At 43.3% G+C, this 22,550-nt stretch overlaps 1 protein-coding gene across 1 annotated transcript in view; it reads right to left on the bottom strand.

Annotated features, from left to right (window-relative positions):
* The window catches only part of vclb (vinculin b), a 67,483-nt gene extending 52,470 nt beyond the window's left edge, over positions 1–15,013 (bottom strand). Inside the window, 1 exon segment of the mRNA XM_036571898.1 lies at positions 14,754–15,013. Within this exon segment, the coding sequence (XP_036427791.1) occupies positions 14,754–14,921 (168 nt within the window). The 5' untranslated portion in view covers positions 14,922–15,013.
* Positions 15,014–22,550: the final 7,537 nt, after the last annotated feature.

The following is a 22,550-nucleotide window of genomic DNA, read 5'->3' as shown; positions in this document are numbered from 1 at the left end:
TGCCATGCCATCCCAGGTGGTCGCTAAGGTTTTGCTAGGCTGTTGCTATGCCATCCCAGGTAGTTGCTAAGGTTTTGCTAGGCTGTTGCTATGCCATCCCAGGTAGTTGCTAAGGTTTTGCTAGGCTGTTGCTATGCAGTTGCCATGCCATCCCAGGTGGTCGCTAAGGTTTTGCTAGGCTGTTGCTATGCCATCCCAGGTGGTTGCTAACGTTTTGATAGGCTGTTGCTATGCCATCCCAGCTGGTTGCTAAGGTTTAATTGTTAATTATGTTTTGACATATGACAAAATCAAAATAATAACCTGACGATTCTGATCTTGGCCAATTTCAATTAGTTAAATAATTAGTATACAAATGTAAGTTTTTAAAACGCCGCTTGAAAAGATTAGAATGTAGCGTTACATGTGAGCTTCTCCCTAGACGGTGAAAATGGATGAGCTCGTACTGAAGAAGGGTGTTACCACGCCCGTTTGGCAATATTTTGGTTTCCAACCAGACGAACATGGAGAACCGTTAGATGTTAAGTGCTACATGCCGTCTATGCAGAAAACCGATCATCACCAAAGGCGGCAATACAGACATTGAACCACAGTACGAGCTGCCAAGCCGTAAGTACTTCAGCACGACAGCGGCGCCTGAGATGTATAATAATGTTACTTGTGTATGATGTTAAAGACTATAATCATAATAATACTAATACTTATTATTATTATTTTTTCTAACATAACTGTTTTTTCCAGAATTAAGATTCACTGCTATAATTCTCCTTTGCTGTTCCACTGAGATGCAGCAGTTCACTGACATAGGCCGCAATAAAATGATCACGTGACTGAAAGGCCCGCTCGCTTGGGTTTTCTTCGTAAATTAATTTTTAACACGATAATATCGTTTATCACGATAATTCTGGAGACGATAATCGTTTGTCTAAATTAACATTATCGCCCAAGCCTGCTGAGGAAAGCATTTCAGGGTTGAGCACAACATTGTTTACTTGGTTCAAAATACTTTTCCACCTCAGTGTGAGGTCTGGACTGTTCCATCTGGACTCTGCGTTCTCTTACACACACACCTTTCACTGATTCACCACAGTGCAGTGTTCCTAAGGTGCTGCTACAATGGAACTACACATTAGCCCCCCCACACACACACACACACACACCACACACACACACAGACACACACACACACACACACACAGCGGGGAAGTAAAGGCATTTCCAGTCATTGTGCAGCTCTTGCTGAACTGTCTGACCAGCATTCAGTCATTCATTCAGACTGGTTATATCTTGTTATGAAGCTACTGCATCTTGGCATGAAGCTGTTAAACTCTGCTAAAATTGCATTATGAAGCTGTTATTACTTTAAGTTAATCTCGTATTACGCAGCAGTTTTATTCTGCTGTAGAGCAGCAATATTATATCCTTATACAGAGCCATCATACCAGGTTACAGAGAGGTTATAGCCTGCTATAAAGAAGTGATTTTTTATAGAGCAGTTCAGTTTATGGAACAATTATATACTGCAATGGAGAACTGATATCCTGTTATAGAGCTGTTATAGAGCATAGCTTCGGCTATGGAGAAGTTCCACCGTAGGGCAGTTATACTAACTAATGGAGCAGTTCTATTCTACTACGGAAAAAATCTACTATGATATTATGTCGTAGAGCAGTTACATTATATCTCGCTATAGAGCAGATATACCAGATCATGGAGCATTTATATCCTGCCACTGAGAAGTGACATCTTGTTATAGAGCAATTATATACTGCTACGGAGAAGTTACATTATGTCCTGCTGTAGAGCAGTTATACTAGGGTATGGAGCAGTTATATGCGGTGATCATCATGTTATAGAGCAATTCTTTCCTGCAGCAGAGAAATGATATCTTGTTATAGAGCAGCTATAGCCTGCTATAGGGAAGTTACCTGACATTAAACAGAAGCTATACCAGGTTATGGTGCTTTTTTATCCTGCTATGGAGAACTATTATCTTGTAATAGAGCAGTTCTATCTTGCTACAGAGCAGTTTATCATTATATCCCACTATAGAGAAGTTATACCAGGTTATGGAGCAGTTATATTGTGATACATAGATATCCTGTCATAGAGCAGTTACAACCTTCCATGGAGAGTTGATATCCTGTCATAGAGAAGTTAGAACCTTCTATAGAGAGGTAATATCCTGTCATAGAGCAGTTATAACCTTCTATAGAGAGGTGATATCCTGTCACAGAGCAGTTATAACCTTCTATGGAGAGGTGATATCCTGTCACAGAGCAGTTATAACCTTCTGTGGACAGGTGATATCCTGTTATAGAGTAGTTATAACCTTCTATCGTGAGGTGATCCCCTGTCATAGAGCAGTTATATTCTTCCATGATGATGTGATATCTGTCATAGAGCAGTTATATTCTGCTATAGAGTAGTTACATTATATCCTGCCATAGAGCAATTAAACCAGGTTACGGAGCAGTTATAACCTGCTAGAGAGAGATGATATCCTGTTATAGAGCAGTTATAACCTTCTAGGGAGAGGTAATATCCTGTTATAGAGCAGTTATAACCTTCTATGGAGAGGTGGTATCCTGTTATAGAGCAGTTATAACCTTCTATGGAGCGGCAATATCCTGTTATTGAGCAGTTATAACCTATGAAGAGGTCATACAGTGCAGTTATAACCTATGGATAGGTGATTTCCTGTTACATAGCAGTTATATCCTTCTTTGGAGAGGTCATGTCCTGTTTGAAAGGTGTTATAACATTCTATGGCGAGGTGGTATCCAGTTTTGGAGAGGCAATATCCTGTTAGAGAGCAGTTATACTGTGGTATGCAGATGTTATTTCCTAGTATAGATTAGTTAAACCCTGTTACAGAACAGCACCAGTTATAACTGGCCATAAAGCACTTATACAGGTCCATAAAGCAGAAGTGGTTACAGAGCGTTCAAGCTTGCATGCAGCTGCAAGCTTTCCAAGCCCGGCTGGAACGAAGCTGTAGATGCCAAAGGCAGAGTCTGGCTAACAGACGGAGCTTTGTCTCCACACACAGAGCCCTCAGTGCACTCCAGACAAACTGCAGGAGTGGCACACATTCACAGCGGCCTGAAAGAAGCCAGTCTCTTTGTGTTGAGGACAATCTAATAACAGCAGGAAGTGCAGTACTTTAGTCCGTAATGAATGAAATGATGAGGGAGACTCACAGGCCTGGGAGCTGTTATTCTACCATTCAGCATTAGTTATCCAGCAGTATTACATTACGCACTCAGTGATGACCCCACAAGATCAGCCACATCAGACTTTAATCCTCTTTGCACAATCAGGATTTCCTGACTTCTTTTTTCACTGGTTTGCTTCTGCATTCGCAGATCTGATTATGAATTTTTATGGCCGATTCAGATTTCTTTAAAGATAATACACTGGCATAAGGAAGAATAAAACAGAATGAAAATTAATACATAAAAAGTTTAAAAGCTACAGAGAAAATGTGTCTCCTAACAACCACCTGGAAGAGCTGGTCGACCCCAAAACTGCCCCCATCAGATAAACAGCACTTAAAGCTTTCATCTCTGAGAGAGAGGAGAAAATCAAGCTGCTTCAGATCTGAAAACATCCACAGGTGTTTCTGTCCATCCTTCCACTGTGAGAAGACGACTCAGCGCTGTGGGTCTGAAAGGATGTGTAGCTGATCAAGAAGAACCTCACTGAGAAAAGGAGACGGACACATCAAACAAAGAAGCTGAACGATGGACTGACCACCCCAGAGTCCAGACCTCAACACCACTGAATGTGTTTGATTACTTCAGAAAATGATCAACCAGCTTCTAAGACTGAACTTTGGAGGTGTGTCTGCAGATTCTTTGAGGAACTGAAAGTGAGGCTCCTGAAAAGAATGGAAGCTGGAATAAAGCGAGAGAGTGACTCACTGACTCACACAGCTGAGAGTAGATTCAGTTTCTTCCTGGTGCTCAGAAATAAATATCTTGTACCTAATGTTTTTTTACTTTTGTAGGGTAACTTTCACACAATGAGTCGTGTATAATTATGCTTTATTTGCTCAAATGCAGCTTAAATTAACTTACCTGCCTCACCTTATTCACCTCACAGAACTACAACACAAAGCAAACTAAATCAAAATTTCTAAATCGGCTGATTGCTGACTGACTCCCCACACGCTACTGGAACACAAGCTACTGCCTGGTTCATCATTAAAAGAGCCAGTACAGGAAATTATCACCACATTAATGGAAGTATTTCCTCTTAAGGTTTCTGTAAACAGGATGCGAGAGCGAGATGGAATGGTGCTGCTTTGGCATCGATAATATCAGCTGTGGAGCTTACAGCCGCCAGGGTTGCCAGATTCCTTTTATAGTTTCCAGCCAAAAAACACATGAACCGGCGTGAACCGGCCCAATCTGGCAACACTGAAAGCCACAGAGAAGCTAAATCCGTGTCTTCTTTAGGTTTAGTAGGTTAATTGTGCTTTTCCTGTTCTTTGTATTACTCTAAACATTTGCAACGTTACTCCTCTCACTTTTTTCAAGCTACAACCATGAAACTTAGCAAGATCATAAAGCCTAAACAGCGTAGTAACACTTTAGCAACTACAAAGAACAGAAAAGGCCTAGCAACACCCTAGCAACCACCTGGAGTACCATAACAACATCCTAGCAACACTTTAGCAACCACCTGGGATACCATTACATCCTAGCAACACTAGCAACTACCTGGAATACCATAACAACATCCTAGCAACACCTTGGCAACCACCTGGAATTGAATGGCAATGGCCTAGAAAAATCTTAGCAACCACCTGGGATGCCATAACAAGGGCCTAGCGACACCTTAGCAACCACCTGGGATAGTATAGCTATAGCCTAGCAACACCTTAGCAACCACCTGGGATACCATAACAAGTGCCTAGCAACTCCTTAGCAACCACCTGGTATACCATAACATAGGCCTAGCAACACCTTAGCAAACTCCTGTGACACCATAACAACATCCTAGCAACACCTTAGCAACCACCCGGGATAGTATAGCAATAGCCTAGCAACACCTTAGCAACCACCTGGGACACCATAACAAGGGCCTAGCAACTCCCTAGCAACCACCTGGGATACCATAACAAGTGCCTAGCAACTCCTCAGCAACCACCTGGGATACCATAACAAGTGCCTAGCAACTCCTCAGCAACCACCTGGGATACCATAACATAGGCCTAGCAACAACTTAGCAAACTCCTGTGACACCATAACAACATCCTAGCAACATCTTAGCAACCACCTGGGATAGTAAAGCAATGGCCTAGCAACACTTTAACAACCACCTCACCTAGGATACCATGACAACAACCAAATAAAATACATAAACCCATTTCAACGATCAAAATAATCAACAGTTATCTGCAACTTTTCAAACGTGATTAGTCGCCTTTGAAGCCAACTTAGAGCTCGTTCACAAATTTTCCCCTTTAAGTTTTACTCTGTTCTTTTAGTTTCAATTTAAGCGCCTTATAAGGAGTTTTTCTGTCATGAGCGCTGTGTCATTCACAAACAGAAGCAAGTCTACGTGCACACTTGTCTTTTCGTAAAACGATCGCTTTCAAGTAGAACTAAAGAAAGAGGAGAGAAAGAGAAACCTGCTGAGGTGGATCTCCAGACCACACACAGCTCTTTCTCAGCCCACACGCAGAGCAGCTCTCCTCAGCATGGTTTCAGATGCTCTGTGGTTTGCCGTTCTCTGAACTCAAACTGAGGAGGATCACAAACCTCAGCACTGACCACACTGTACCTAGCATTTAACATCTCACAGCTTCACACATCACATCAAACGCTTTGAACTGTCCTGTGTTACTAGAAGCTCACATACAAGATGTGACTCACTGAACCTGGACTTCCCACCTCCCGCACACGCATTCGTAGGCCTGAAATGCGGCTCATATATTCAAAACCTGTATTACGTCAAGACTAATACCTAGTTGGTAAAAGAGAACAGAGATGCGTGGAATAAATATCAAAGTCTGAAAGATCTGATGTGCTTCAGTGTGGAAATATGGAGGGCTAAATGTACACCAATGCATAAGAAAATGACATTTTCTGGATTTTTGTCAAGCAATAACTTGGCAACTACATACGTTTGTGTCTTCTACTTTGGTAGGTAAACACTCTTTAAACTACAGAACAACCCCTGAAAATATCACGCATCCAACATCAATAGCTCATGAGATATGCTTTATCAAATGTTCCACCTTTTTCCATAGCAAAAGTTAAAATCAAGACTATGCCCACTTTTTAAAGCCTGTATATCTCTGAAACTAATGAAGACGCAAGCCTAAAATGCTGTGCACTGTCTACCGAGCCAAATGACATTATTTCCTGAAAGTGTTGTTACATGCTGAACATATATAACTGTTCATATTCAGGGGGTGGCCGGTAACCTAGCAGTAGGAAAAGTAAGCCATCAACTGGGAGGCTGTGGGTTCATATCGCATGACTAACTAGGTAAACCTGGTTGTGCCCCTGGGCAAGGCACCTAACCCCCCACTGCCCCAGGTGGCGCTGCTCTGCTGGCGACGCTGTGCTGCTCCCAGATTGGGCACAGTTAGACAAATTGACAAATTTTACCCTTGTAGGACAAATAAAGGACATAATATAACAAAAACGTCTGAAAGATATAGGATTTTTGAGAAAATATAGTCAAAAAGGCCTCAAATATGGATTTTAGGTATTGGTGTAGTACCAAATATTGCATGCCAAAAATATTTCATGGATTAGATTGAAATGCAGGAACACAAAACTTACATTTTTGCAAAAATACTTCAACAATTCAGTTTCATTGATGAAATGTTGCACAATCCCAAAATCCTCCAAACAAAAGAACCGTTTATAGACATTTATCAGTATGCTTACCTGTCCTTAAGCAGGTAAACGCAATATTCAAGAAGCCATTTAGAGCCTAACGAGGAAAAAAAGTACTCAAAAACTGAGTGCAGCACAGCTTTGAACCTTTTTTTAAAATAGAAATCCATGACACAGCCATTTTCCATCACCACTGAATTCTTAACGTGTGTGTCCATGTAGCAAAGGAACAGCCTCGTCCAAACCCGGTCACACTGTGCTCTCGGAGAATTCCCGGCATTCCACGCGCTCATTCCCCGGACGGAGTCCTGCTGAGACACCAGCACTTGTCTCGTCGCAGTCAGGACGTTCAACTCCAGCACAGAAACACCACAGAACGCAGGCTGCATACCAGATCTGTATAACATCACTCTGTATAGACACACACAGAGAACATCCTGATGGGTGGATCTGATGTTTGCGTGGTTGTGCAGGGAGCTGCTGAGCTGCTTGATGGAAAATAAAACAAATGTAAAAGCAGGAATTCCTCAGCACCGAGTAAGAGCCGGCAGCAGCTGCAGCTTCATGCGATCCACACACCAACCCTGAGCACAGAAACACCACACGCAAGTATGCAAATGCAACCGTGTTAAACCACGTAAAATCAACATCGGACATTGTTGCGCTCTAAAAAAAATGCCATAATGTAATTCATAATGCCACTAAGCTGCCTTCTGAGCTCTGCAGTAAGGGGAAGTTACAGCAGACAAGAGAGAGTAAAAATGCTCCATCCGTTCTTGGAGCAAAGCGGCCACACCCGACATCCGCTTAGCCTCTTTTCTCACCTGTGCAGTAATGTCCCAGCTACATTCTCAGCTGTGCACCAACAACCTTCTATATGTCAAACCTGTGCATCAATAACATCCTGCATGTTAACCCTGTGCACTAACCCTAACCTTCTGCATTTTAGTCCTGTGTGCTAATACTAACCCTGTGCATGTTAGTCCTGTGCTCTAACCCTAACCCTGTGCACTAATTCTAACACTCTGCATTTTAAGCTTGTGTGCCAATCCTAACCCCCTGCATGCTAACCTTGTGCACTAACCTAAACCTCTGCATGTTAACCCTGTGCACTAATCCTAAACCTCTGCATGTTAACCCTGTGCACTAACCTAAACCTCTGCATGTTAACCCTGTGCACTAATCCTAAACCTCTGCATGTTAACTCTGTGCACTAACCCTAAACCTCTGCATGCTAACCCTGTGCACTAACCTAAACCTCTGCATGTTAACCCTGTGCACTAATCCTAAACCTCTGCATGTTAACCCTGTGCACTAACCTAAACCTCTGCATGTTAACCCTGTGCACTAATCCTAAACCTCTGCATGTTAACCCTGTGCACTAACCCTAACCCTCTGCATGTTAACCCTGTGCTCTAACCCTTACCCTCTGTATGTTAACCCTGTGCACTAATCCTAAACCTCTGCATGTTAACCCTGTGCACTAATCCTAAACCTCTGCATGTTAACCCTGTGCACTAACCTAAACCTCTGCATGTTAACCCTGTGCACTAATCCTAACCCTCTGCATGTTAACCCTGTGCTCTAATCCTAATCCTCCGCATGTTAAACCTGTGCTCTAATCCTAATCCTCTGCATGTTAACGCTGCACACTAACCCTAATCCTCACATGTTAACCCTGTGCACTAACCCTAAACCCTCTGCATGTTAACCCTGTGCACTAACCCTAAACCCTCTGCATGTCAACTCTGTACACTAACCCTGAACATTAAGCCTGTTTATTAGCCTTGAGCGAGAAGACAGACTGCAACAGCGTTTAGACTAAACCTTTGAAAAAGCTTCTTTGCGCGTGTCAAACAGCAGATCAACAAAGACACTGTTAGCAGGAGTGAGCGACACATCTGAGGACAACTTTCTCACTTTTGGTCTCCCTCAGTGTCTCTCTGTCTCCTTCAGCAGTCACAATGAAGCCCAGTCAGAATTTATGACAGAGGGCAGAAGACCCTCATCTCCGCTCTGACACAGAGAGCTTTCCACTCAACTCCAGCTCTGTCCCTCCGTTTCCAAGGAAGCAGGAAACAATTCCAGACGGAGAGCAGCTCCAACGTCGGAAACACGCGATCATCAGGCCGATATTACAGAACAGAACAATAAGCACTTGCTAAAACTCAGTGAGAGAGCAGATGACTTCAGATTCTGCATCGTACTCAACAAATTTCTTATCTTATATATGGCAATATATTGATTTCAAACACATGACATATATTACCATATATAGAGTTCCCTTCTTATACCCAACTTAAATTCATCACATATGGACAAATATGGGACGTACATACCAAATTATTTGAAATATATTTGAAAATTTGACACATTTAAATAATTTAATATTTTAAAGTAGATGTATAAGATAGTAACAGTTATAGCTGTACAGGGACGTATTAAACCAGATATTAGACACGTATGATTATTATGAATGCACAGATCAGCCATAACATTAAGTCCACCTCCTCGTTTCTACACTCACTGTCCATTTGATCAGCTCCACTGACCGTATAGTTTCACTCTGTAGTTCTACAGTTACAGACTGTAGTCCATCTGTTTCTCTGCATACTTTGTTACCCTGTTCTTCAGTGGTCAGGACCCCCTGGACCCCCACAGAGCAGGTACTATTTGGGTGGTGGATCATTCTCAGCACTGCAGTAACACTAACGTGGTGGTGGTGTGTTAGTGTGTGCTGCGCTGGTCTGAGTGGATCAGTGCTTTAAAAACTCCAGCAGTGTCTAATAGAGTGGACAGTGAGTGGACACAGTGTTTAAAAACTCCAGCAGCACTGCTGTGTCTGATCCACTCAGACCAGCACAACACACACTAACACACCACCACCACGTCAGTGTTACTGCAGTGCTGAGAATGATCCACCACCCAAATAGTACCTGCTCTGTGAGGGTCCATGGGGGTCCTGACCACTGAAGAACAGGGTAACAAAGTATGCAGAGAAACAGATGGACTACAGTCTGTAACTGTAGAACTACAAAGTGCTCCTTTATGGTTCCATAACTTGTTAGCTACATTAGCCTCATAGCTCCAGTGGAAATCTAAAGTAGCAAACCTGGCTGAGAACTTACACTCAGGGTCAGAGAGGAAACTGTAACTCTGATTCACCAAAGTGTTCCTGTGATTTAATGTTAAAGCCATTTGAGACTTAAGTAGCTTGTGGTCAGCAGATGGGAAATCATCACTTTTAGTACAGATTTATTGAATAATCTCTGCTGAGCTACAGCAGGGGGTGAAAACTGAAACTGAGTTGTGCAGATGAAGCGTGAAGGTGGGGCACTACAAGTGCGAGGTGCTGCTTTAGCGGAAGCACACTGGCAAAGGAGTGAGTGAACCAGCTTGATGAATCTACAAACAGGAAGTGTGATGATGGGTGTGGACGCCACACCGAGAAAAGCGCAGCGCACCAGCCCTGACCACGCTGCATTCCTCATATCAGTGAATTTGCCCTGCAGACAGATTTTTATGATAAAGTGAATGTTAGGGTGGTCTGAAGCAACAGTTTGATAGCAATCAATAATCAAATTCACACAATTTTTTGAAGCGAACAAGCAATGCAGGTTTGTACGTCACCAAGTAGCTGCTGTCAGAACAAAATCTGGTATCTCTAAAATGGAAACTTTACAGGAGAAGGAAGAGACATATTTCAATTTTAATGTAAGTCAATGGAACCAGACTTCTTCTCCAAGTCATTTTGGGCTGTTTCTTTTGGTCCATTCATCATGAGATTTACACCTTACTATATAGGTGCACTTTGTAGTTCTACAGTTACAGACTGTAGTCCATCTGTTTCTCTGATACTTTGTTAGCCCCCTTTTACCCTGTTCTTCAGTGGTCAGGTTCAGTGTTAGTGTGTGTTGTGCTGGTACAAGTGGATCAGACACAGCAGTGCTGCTGGAGTTTTTAAACACTGTATCCACTCACTGTCCACTCTATTAGACACTCCTACCTTGTCGGTTCACCTTGTAGATGTAAAGTCAGAGACGATAGCTCATCTGCTGCTGCACAGTTTGTGTTGGTCATCCTCCAGTCCTTCATCAGTGGTCACAGGACGCTGCCCACAGGACGCTGTTGGCTGGATATTTTTGGTTGGTGGACTATTCTCAGTCCAGCAGTGACACTGAGGTGCTTAAAAACTCCAGCAGCACTGCTGTGTCTGATCCAATCAGACCAGCACAACACACACTAACACACCACCACCACATCAGAGTTACTGCAGTGCTGAGAATGATCCACCACCCAAATAGTACCTGCTCTGTGAGGGTCCATGGGGGTCCTGACCACTGAAGAACAGGGTAAAAGGGGGCTAACAAAGTATCAGAGAAACAGATGGACTACAGTCTGTAACTGTAGAACTACAAAGTGCTCCTTTATGGTTCCATAACTTGTTAGCTACATTAGCCTCATAGCTCCAGTGGAAATCTAAAGTAGCAAACCTGGCTGAGAACTTACACTCAGGGTCAGAGAGGAAACTGTAACTCTGATTCACCAAAGTGTTCCTGTGATTTAATGTTAAAGCCATTTGAGACTTAAGTAGCTTGTGGTCAGCAGATGGGAAATCATCACTTTTAGTACAGATTTATTGAATAATCTCTGCTGAGCTACAGCAGGGGGTGAAAACTGAAACTGAGTTGTGCAGATGAAGCGTGAAGGTGGGGCACTACAAGTGCGAGGTGCTGCTTTAGCGGAAGCACACTGGCAAAGGAGTGAGTGAACCAGCTTGATGAATCTACAAACAGGAAGTGTGATGATGGGTGTGGACGCCACACCGAGAAAAGCGCAGCGCACCAGCCCTGACCACGCTGCATTCCTCATATCAGTGAATTTGCCCTGCAGACAGATTTTTATGATAAAGTGAATGTTAGGGTGGTCTGAAGCAACAGTTTGATAGCAATCAATAATCAAATTCACACAATTTTTTGAAGCGAACAAGCAATGCAGGTTTGTACGTCACCAAGTAGCTGCTGTCAGAACAAAATCTGGTATCTCTAAAATGGAAACTTTACAGGAGAAGGAAAAGACATATTTCAATTTTAATGTAAGTCAATGGAACCAGACTTTTTCTCCAAGTCATTTTGGGCCGTTTCTTTTGGTCCATTCATCATGAGATTTACACCTTACTATATAGGTGCACTTTGTAGTTCTACAGTTACAGACTGTAGTCCATCTGTTTCTCTGATACTTTGTTAGCCCCCTTTTACCCTGTTCTTCAGTGGTCAGGACCCCCATGGACCCTCACAGAGCAGGTACTATTTGGGTGGTGGATCATTCTCAGCACTGCAGTAACTCTGATGTGGTGGTGGTGTGTTAGTGTGTGTTGTGCTGGTCTGATTGGATCAGACACAGCAGTGCTGCTGGAGTTTTTAAGCACCTCAGTGTCACTGCTGGACTGAGAATAGTCCACCAACCAAAAATATCCAGCCAACAGCGTCCTGTGGGCAGCGTCCTGTGACCACTGATGAAGGACTGGAGGATGACCAACACAAACTGTGCAGCAGCAGATGAGCTATCGTCTCTGACTTTACATCTACAAGGTGAACCGACAAGGTAGGAGTGTCTAATAGAGTGGACAGTGAGTGGACACAGTGTTTAAAAACTCCAGCAGCACTGCTGTGTCTGATCCACTTGTACCAGCACAACACACACTAACACTGAACCTGACCACTGAAGAACAGGGTAAAAGGGGGCTAACAAAGTATCAGAGAAACAGATGGACTACAGTCTGTAACTGTAGAACCACAAAGTGCACCTATATAGTAAGTGGAGCTGATAAAATGGACAATGAGCGTAGAAACAAGGACATAATGTTATGCCTGATTGGTGTAAAGAGCAACAGGTATTTCCAAATTATGTCAAAAACTGAAAATGGAGATGGAGAAGGGTTGGTGAATGGGGCCCAATGTGTGGCTAAAAACAGAAGCAGCCTCTCGATGTCTGAATGTTTATAGATAACAGTGAGTCATTCAGTGAGAAACCACATAATCAACTCTATTAAAGATCACTGAACAACTCCACACACTTTGAGACGAGTGAGAAGATTGATGGTAATTAATGAGCTGTAAAATGTCATCGCCTGTCAGCGACATTAACCTCATAGCTCCAGTGCAAAACCAAAGAAGCGAACTTCAGAACACATCCTGGCTGACTGGCTGACTGACTACATTCAAGGTGAAAGAAAAACTGAAACTTTCCGCTGATCAATCACTTTAAAACCGCCTACATGGATGAGGCGGCCGTCACGTACGGAGTGACAGTTGTGTCAGACGAGGTGAGGCTTCAGGGCAGGAATCACAATGTTGCTCTGACCCTCTAAATTTACCCGTGAACAACTGTTGCGGACGCCACAATTGCCAGAGCAGGACAGGAATAGCCGGGGCCGGCGGCCTGTCATTCAGACGCTATTTCCAGCCTTTTTGCGCCGTTTCATTTCCGTCTGTCAGACAGAGCCTGAGGGAGAGTCGCTGCAGTAATCCTGATATCATATCACACGTCACATGTTTCCCCTCTGTGTTAGTGAGATCAGAGAGGCAGAGGTGATGGTGGTGGTAGCCACAGTGGCAGGGTGTGTGGGACAATAGACCAGGCTGGGTCTGGGGCAACAACAAAGCTGGGTTTAGTGAAGCAAAAGTGAGGCTGAGTCCAGGGCAATGGTGAGGTTTGGGGCAGCAGCCAAGCTACTGTTTAGGGCCATAGTGAGGCAACAGCAATGCTGGGACGGGGGCAAAAATGAAGCAACAGAGAAGCTTGATGGGGGGCAACAGTGAGGCTGGATTTGGGACAGTAATGGGGCAACAGTGAGACTGGATTTGGGGCAATAGTAGGGCAGCAGTGAGGCTGGCATTGGGACAGTTATAGGGCAATAGCAAGAGGAGTTTGGGGCAAAGTGGGGCAACAGTGAGGCTCAGTTTGAGGCAATCATGAAGAAACAGTGAGGCTGTGGTTGAGGCAAAAGTGGGGCTGGCTTTGGGGCAATAATGGGGCAACAGGGGGCTTGCGTTGGGGTAATAACGAAGCAACATCACAACATGAGTTTGAGGCAATAGTGGGGCAACCGTGAGTCTGTGTTTTGGGCAATAATGAAGCAACAGTGAGTCTGGAGTAAAAGCCAAGCTGAATCTGTGGCAATACTGGGGCAACAGCGAGGCTGACTCGGAGGCAACAAAGGGGCAGCAGCCTAGAAAAGTTTGGGATAATAATTGGGCAACAGCTAAGCTGAATCTGGGGCAGTAGTGGGGCAGTAAAGGGGGCAAAAGAAAGGCTGGTCTGGGACAATAGGAGGGCTGGGTCTCGGGCTCTATTAGGGGAACAGTGGGGCAGTATGTGGGGCACAATGTGGAAAAACAGCAGCTCAGTAAACGGTAACGTGTCACCAGTGAAACTGCACCCTAAATTCAGTAAACTCAGCAGAACAACCACAGCAGCCTACTGGCCTCCCTGAGGAGTGGAAACACTGTGACTCTGTCCAGCTTAGTCAGACACAATGAGTCACCCGCGTGCTTCAGTAGCCAGTTTTAATATGCTTTACAAACATAACCAACAAAATTAAACTGCAGCAGCGCGTAAAAGTGGACCAGCCGCGATTACGCTTCGCTTTGGAAACACTGGACTCTGTTTAGTGAACTGACCGGGACAAAGAGCGGGACAAAAGGCTCGCTAGATGGAGCCCAACCCGGGCAGGAAAAGAAAGGAAAAAGGGCGGAGGATCAAACTCAGGCAACTCGGATCAAAGTCGATGGAAAAGTTGCGGGAGGGCTGGAGGCGCCTCCTCGCTTCCCGGCCACACAGCTGAGCTGCTGAGGGGCTCTGAACGGAGGAGGAGCGCGCGGACTTACTCACCCTGACCAGGTTGCTGACCGCTGCTTGCACGGCGGCTACGGGAGCGCACAGGTCTGGGATCGCCTTCCCATCCACCTCCCCTTCTTCATGCATGATGACCAAGTGCGAGATCTGCTGGGCCACGGGCTCCAGAATGCTCTCTATCGTCTTCGTGTGGAAAACCGGCATGTTGGACAACCTAGACGAGCCGTTCGGTGGACAGAAACAAACCCTGCGCCCTCTGAGATCCCTCTGCGCGCGCTCTGTGTGGCTCCAGTTCCTGGAGGTTTCACTTGGAGAGCAAACAGCACCCCTCACCCCCCCCACAACCTTCCAGCCCCCTCTACACAGACTCACCGTGGGAAGCGCCCTCCTTCCTGCCCCTCACGGCCTCACAGCCAATCACAAACGGACTACAAAGCGGATGACTCGGCAGGATTGGCTGCTCAAAGCCCCTCCTCTCCGCCTCCCCTTGTTGTTTGGCCCCGCCCCATCTGCTTCAGTCGACTTTGCTAGAGACTCGAGTTCTTCCCAGATGACGTAACACCTTCTCTTGCCCTAAAAAGGAAAACTGCCTCTCGCCTTTCAGGGGTGAAGGAACCCAGCATGGGCTGCTCAACCTGGATGGCCCATCCTAAAGAGCCTGGACCCTCCGTCCAGCATTAATTCACTAATTTATTTATAACTTATTTATTCATTTGTTAATTTACATAGTTGTTCCTAATTGGAGACTTCTCTACACTTCCTACATCCGACTGCCTGCCCGGTTTGGATGCCAGTGAGCTGGAAACTGGTGGAAGTGATTACAGTACTTGTACAAGCCTGGTCAGCGGAGGAAAAAAAGACTGGACATATAATTAGCACTGACAGGAAATTCCAGTTTCATAACAACAACAACAACAGAACAACAGCAAGCACAGCAGGACTGTAGCTGTCAGTGAAAAATACAGTATATCGATAAATGGCATTATACACATATGTAGCACCGTGCAAGCCAGAAAAACGTTCTTAACTGTGTGTAAGTGGGTTTTTACCAGTAAACACATTATGAAAGATAGAATAAACACAAATAAATGCAAATACAGCCATATCTCCAGATCTCCTCCAAATAAGGAACGAAAACATTTGTAACATTCCTAACTTTGTTATGTATATATATATATATATATATACCCAGTGCAAATAAATGAATGGGCCTCCCAAAACAAAATCACACACAATGAATAAAAACTAATGCAATTTGCTTGTTTGTTCACTACTGATATATCTCAAATAAGCTGATGCCCTCCAGCCACGCCACTACACCAACCAGCATCAATGCCAGCCTAAATGTTTATCGCTGCTGTCAGAAGAAAACCTTGTATCTCAGTTTTTGTTATTTTTCAGTTTTTGACATATTTTGAAAATACCCGTTAGTCTTTACTTTTTTATGCAAATTTTGTGATGAATGGGCCAAAAGAAACAGACCAAAATGACTTGGAAAGACGTCTGGTTCCATTGACTTACATTATAAGTAAAGCAGGTTTTTTCCTTCTTCTGTAAAGTTACCCTTTTGGAGATAAGTAGTATATACACAAATTTACATATACATATATAAATATATACACACAGACAGACACACACACACATACATATATATATATATACATACATATAGTCAAGTCAAGTCAAGTCAAATTTATTTATATAGCGCCTTTTACAACAGATGTTGTCACAAAGCAGCTTTACAGAGAATCCGGGTCCGCGCCCCCAGTGAGCAAGCCTTGGCGACAGTGGCAAGGAAAAACTCCCTCAACAGGAGGAAGAAACCTCGAGAGGAACCAGACTCAAAAGGGGAACCCATCCTCCTCTGGTCGACACCGGATAACAGCACAGACACAAAACAGTATAAGTGGATACAGTTTAACACCACTGTGCAGTGCACTGGCCGCATCAGATCCCCTGGGACGGGATTGAGTGGTGTATATATATATATATATATATATATATATATATATATATATATATATATATATATATATATATATGTAATACATAGAATATGTAAAATACTATTCTAGACCATTGCTTTGGCAGAGGCCACATTTTATGCTTATTTTTTTTTTTCCAACATGTTAAATTCAGTTAATAAACAGTGATTGTGGATTAAAACATGGAAGAAGTGTGTTCTCTGTAGAGGATGTGTAACTTAATTTCACTTAGAAAATGTAATTTTACAATAAACTAAATTAAAGATTTTTTCCTTCTACTGTAGAGTTACTACCCAGAAGGATAAGCGGTTTAGATGATGTGTGTGTGTGTAGAGTTATTGTTTCAGAGATGACAGTGATGATATATGACTGCAGTTACTAAAACCCTTATCTAAACAATTTAGCATGCGTAATAACCCGGCCCGTGCAGTCGTGCAGGCCCACTGTCGGAGTGTGAGAGCGCTGCTGTGATGTTGTGGATGTTTTAGAGTAAGTAGGCCCAAAATAAGAGTCTGCAGCAGCTCAGAAAATACCACACATTCCAGCCTGTACTGACAAAGTGCAATAACAATATCAGAGTGTTTCAAAGTCTCTGCCAGCCCAACCAGCTCAGGAATTCCCACCGTTTCCCCAGAGAGGCCCTCAGACGGCACCGCATGGCCTAATATGGAAGAGTGCAAAACACAGGAATTGAGGAAGTGGCTGTAGTTGAGCAGCGGAGTAAACAGACAGATAGACTGATGCACAGCTCCCATCATCTACCACCTCTCTGCTCGTCCATCACTACTGCCCTGCACTGCTCAGCTCCATCTCAGGCAGTGGAGAGTCTGGGAGCTGAAGGAACCCAGGACCATAAATGAAATCGCCTCCCAGTACAAACTCACTCACAATGAATGAAAACTTCTAATCTGATTTGCTTGTTTGTTCGCTATTATTATAGCTCAACCAAGCTGATGCTCTGCAGCATCTACCGCTAACCTAAATGTTTATATTACACTACGTATTTATGAATTTACAGTTATGATTCATAAATATGTCATGTTGCAGGTTATGAAGGATCAGTTTGACAACAGTGACTGTGGATGAGCTCCATTATGAATATAACAGAGAGATGAATAGACGTCAGGCCTGTTTGTGTAATGTTAAAGGGGAACTCCACCAATTTTGCAAAATTTCTGCATAATTAAATGGTTAAGATGTAAACAGAGTCATTCAGAGTGGTTTGGTGTGAAACGCTCTGTTCTAGAGAAACTTACCGAATCAGAACTGTTCACAGTGGTGGTGATAGGAACCAGACGTCCACCTCTAAAAGCTCCCTCAAAGAGAGTTATTACATTAAACATGAATATGCCTGATGTCTGAGACACTGTTTTTCAGTAGTTTTGAGACATGATTTAGGCCTAAACCTCCATTCATAGTGGAGTAATAAGCAAAATGGTCTTCAAAGAACTTACTATTTCAGATTTTCCACTATTTTCCATCATCAACATTCCATATAAACTCAGAAGACTCGTGTAGGTTCACTGGTGGTCATGGATAGTAAATGAAATGGCTATGTTTGTTGTCACGGCAATTCCTGGTTCTTATCACCACCACTGCAAGGAAATCTGAACTATCTCACACCAAAACACTCTGGTGGTTTTCAGGTCAACCACTGAATTTCGCAGAAATGTAAAAAAATCAGTGTGATTCCCCTTTAAGAAGCTGGATCTTTCTTTGAGTTATGGTTGTACTGTTGTCCCAGTGTCTTTATGAGGGGCCTAATAAAGACTTCTGTCATTATATCACTGGACCCAAGTTTTTCAGGCCCAGCACTCACGCTGCCCAGAGCGACGATCTCAGTGACATACAGTTCCGTTACACTCACATGAAGAGGTGTTGCAGCACTGCCACATCGCTCTCTCACTCCGTCCAGGAGGAAGTGGTTCGACACCAGTGCGTTTACGCATCGCGCTTACAAAACATCTGCTTCCTCAATCTGCACATTTCTAATGAATTTCTGTTGAATGTGACTTTGTGTTTAAGGGCGCTATTTAATACGCCCTCAACCTGATCTCACTGCAACATGACTGACCTCTGATTAAAAGGGGAATTCCACTGATTTTACTAAATCTGTGAATAGGTAAATGACTGAAATATACAGTAATGTAACGGCTAAAGCGACCCAGTACAAAAAAAAGAATGGGCCTCCCAAAACAAATACACATACGATGAATAAAAACTTCTAATGTAATCTGCTTGTTTATACACCGACCAGCATGTAAAGACAGCCTAAATTTTTATATTAGACTATCTGTCTATGATTTTACAGTCATGATCAATAAATACACTGATCAGGCATAACATTCTGACCACCTCCTTGTTTCTACGCTCATTGTCCATTTTATCAGCTCCACTTACTATATAGGTGCACTATGTAGTTCTACAGTTACAGACTGTAGTCCATCTGTTTCTCTGATACTTTGTTAGCCCCCTTTTACCCTGTTCTTCAGTGGTCAGGACCCCCATGGACCCTCACAGAGCAGGTACTATTTGGGTGGTGGATCATTCTCAGCACTGCAGTAACACTGACGTGGTGGTGGTGTGTTAGTGTGTGTTGTGCTGGTGCGAGTGGATCAGACACAGCAGTGCTGCTGGAGTTTTTAAACACTGTGTCCACTCACTGTCCACTCTATTAGACACTCCTACCTTGTCAGTCCACCTTGTCAGAGACGATAGTCAGAGTCAGAGACGATAGCTCATCTGCTGCTGCATAGTTTGTATTGGTCATCCTCCAGTCCTTCATCAGTGGTCACAGGACACTGCCCACAGGACGCTGTTGGCTGGATATTTTTGGTTGGTGGACTATTCTCAGTCCAGCAGTGACACTGAGGTGTTTAAAAACTCCAGCAGCACTGCTGTGTCTGATAAAATGGACAATGAGCGTAGAAACAAGGAGGTGGTCATAATGGTTTGCCTGATCCGAGTATATCATGCTGCAGGTTGTGAAGGATCAGTCTGACAACAGTGACTGTGGATGAGCTCCATTAGAATACAATATAGTGAGATGAATAGACCTCAGGCCTGTCTGTGCAATGTTGAAGGGGAACTCCACCAATTTTGCAAAATTTTCTGCATAATTAAATGGCTAAAAAGTAAACAGAGTCGTTCAGAGTGGTTTGGTGTGAAACGCTCTGTTCTAGATAAACTTACCGAGTCAGAACTGTTCACAGTGGTGGTGATAGGAACCAGACGTCCACCTCTAAAACGAGATCCAGGGTGGCGCCACTGATGGCAGCCTTGGTTTTGAGCCTTGTCTTTGTTTTTGTTTGTTAATGTCATCTAATAGTGCGCCAAACTCAGTCAGTCGAAGCAGGGAGCAGTCACTGACCGTCAGGAACAGCTTTTCAGTCGATATTATTCCAGAGCTCATTCAGAGTTTTTGGAAATCCTCGCAAGGGGTGCGCTGGCTCTGCTCAACCTGGCGAGGGGGCAGTACAGCTGAGGTGGCATGGATTTCGTAAGGCCCGGTCCTAGCCCACCTTTCCAACCCTCCCTCTGCTGGATCTCCTGCAGTTCACATGCAGCGCTAACATCTCTGTTGATGATGTGGTCAACTTGGCCTTCACTTCACACTACAGCATCTAGACAGTCCTGGAACCCACGCAAGAGTTCTGTTTATGGACTTCGGCTCGGCTTTCAGCACCACAGTGCCAGAGCTGCTGCAGACCAAACTGTCCCAGCTGTCTGTGCCAGATTCCATCTGCTGGTGAATCATGGATTTCCTGACAAACGGGAGATGGCAGGTGCGGCTGGAAAAACACACATCAGACCCCCGGACCCTCAGCACTGGAGTAACACAAGGCTGCACACTCTCACCCCTCCTCTTCAGTCTCTACACCAATGACTGTGTCTCTAAGGAACCAGCTGTGAAGATCCTGAAGTTTGCAGATGACAGCACTGTCTTGGGCCTCATGGCCAACAAGGACGAGTCTGCCTACAGAGAGGAAGTTGAGCTGCTGGTGCAGCAGCAACCACCATCTGCTGAACACACTGCAAAAAATGATATATTGTCAGATGAAATCATCTCAAATCTAGTTGATTTATCTAATATTTCCCAATTTGATATGGCTGTGCACTTATTATAAGATCATCTAGCTTATTCCTAGACATTATTTACATGCTTTAGGTCAAGTCAAGTCTAAGTGTATTTATATAGCGCTTTTTACAACAGGTGTTGTCACAAAACAGCTTTACAGAAAAATGGATCCGAGTCCCCATGAGCGTCGCCAATGGAGACGGTGGCAAGGAAAAACTCCCTAAGAGCAAGAGGAAGAAATACTGAGAGGAACCAAGACTCAGAAGGGGAACACATCCTCCTCTGGATAGCAAACAGCATTAATATAAAGTATTATAGTACAAAAATGGGGAAAAACAGGCGGAGCAATGGTTAATTAGATAGACTGAGTTTATGCAGCAGCAGCAGCAGCAGAAGGGTCAGTTCATGAGGGTGAGGTTTGCACAGCTTTGTACAGCGTGAAGTTCAATGGTGGTCAAAACGGTGCAGATCAGCCAACAGAGATGGAGCTCTGGTGACTCTAGCAGCTCTGGTGGCTCCCATGTGGCGACTCAGGCAGACTCAAATAAAGGGAGAGAGAGAGAGAGAGAGAGAGAGAGAGAGAGAGATTGATTAACAGGACAGGTCCATTTATGGAGAGATATTAGTGAGTTGATAGTGCTACAATTGATATTAGCAGAATGCTTGTGCAAACAGAATAGATTTGAGTCTAGTTTTAAATGTAGAGAGTGTGTCTGAGTCCCGAACAGAGGTCGGGGTCTTATATATATATATAGGTTATATATATAAGGTTTAATATAATTTCCATATGATTTTACTTAAGTAAACTTTTAAGTTGACTTTTTTTACACTTTTAAGTAAAATTATATTCTAAGGAAATTATAGTGAACCTTATATATATATAAGTCTAGTATATCATTCTAGTCAACACCATTTTAATGTGTTTATACTAAAAAAACTTAAGAAATCGACAGTACAGACATTGTTCCTATCATATCAAACCCAACAGTGATTCTTCGCTCTAAGCTGTTCAATCTGATCATCCCTCTGCTTTATGCAAACAGATAAATCCTGCGTGTTTGACTGAACCGTGATTTCCTCCAGAAACAGCTGCAGCCCAATCAGAGGCGGCTCTGCTGCTGCCTGGGATTTTCAGCTTTCCTGGTTGTGGAGAATCCTGGAAGCTGATGAGTGAAGTTTGGATATTCCACCAAAGCCAGAGCGAAGATACAGGACAAGCCGGCTCTTTAACTCTGTTCTGAGACATGCAGTGCCACCTAGTGGCTGAACAGCGGCTCAACATGCAGTGTTACTGAGAGATATGATTTTAGGTGCATTGTGAAAAATAGCCAGGGGTGGAAAATACTAGAGTAGATGCACTTCTTTACTGTTCTTAAGTTTTATTTTGAACAATCTGTACTTTACTCGAGTATTATTCAAACTCAATACTTGTTCTTTTATTCAATTACGCTCCCAAGACATTTTTTACTTTTTATATTTTCATTTAGTTTTTCAAAGCACTCAATACAAACCTTAAAGACCAGTGGCTGCTTGCATAAAATATCTTAACTGAATTTTGGCCATATGTTTTCCTTATATTCTAAGTGTAAAAATAAATAAATTAATTAATTAATAAACATTCAGCACTTCAGTTTCTTTTTCTTTTCAGACATTTGCAAAATTGTACATAATTGTAATGAATTTAAGATAAATACTTCAGATGTTTTATGCATTATATTTAATACTTAAGATATTTCTCTAATTGCCAGTTGAGTTTTTTTTTTTAATAAA

Source organism: Colossoma macropomum, unplaced genomic scaffold (genome assembly GCF_904425465.1).
Source record: "Colossoma macropomum unplaced genomic scaffold, Colossoma_macropomum, whole genome shotgun sequence".
In the NCBI taxonomy this organism is placed as follows: domain Eukaryota; kingdom Metazoa; phylum Chordata; class Actinopteri; order Characiformes; family Serrasalmidae; genus Colossoma; species Colossoma macropomum.
The sequence above is the reverse complement of the archived record's forward strand: the minus strand, read 5'-3'. Positions and strand labels throughout refer to the sequence as shown.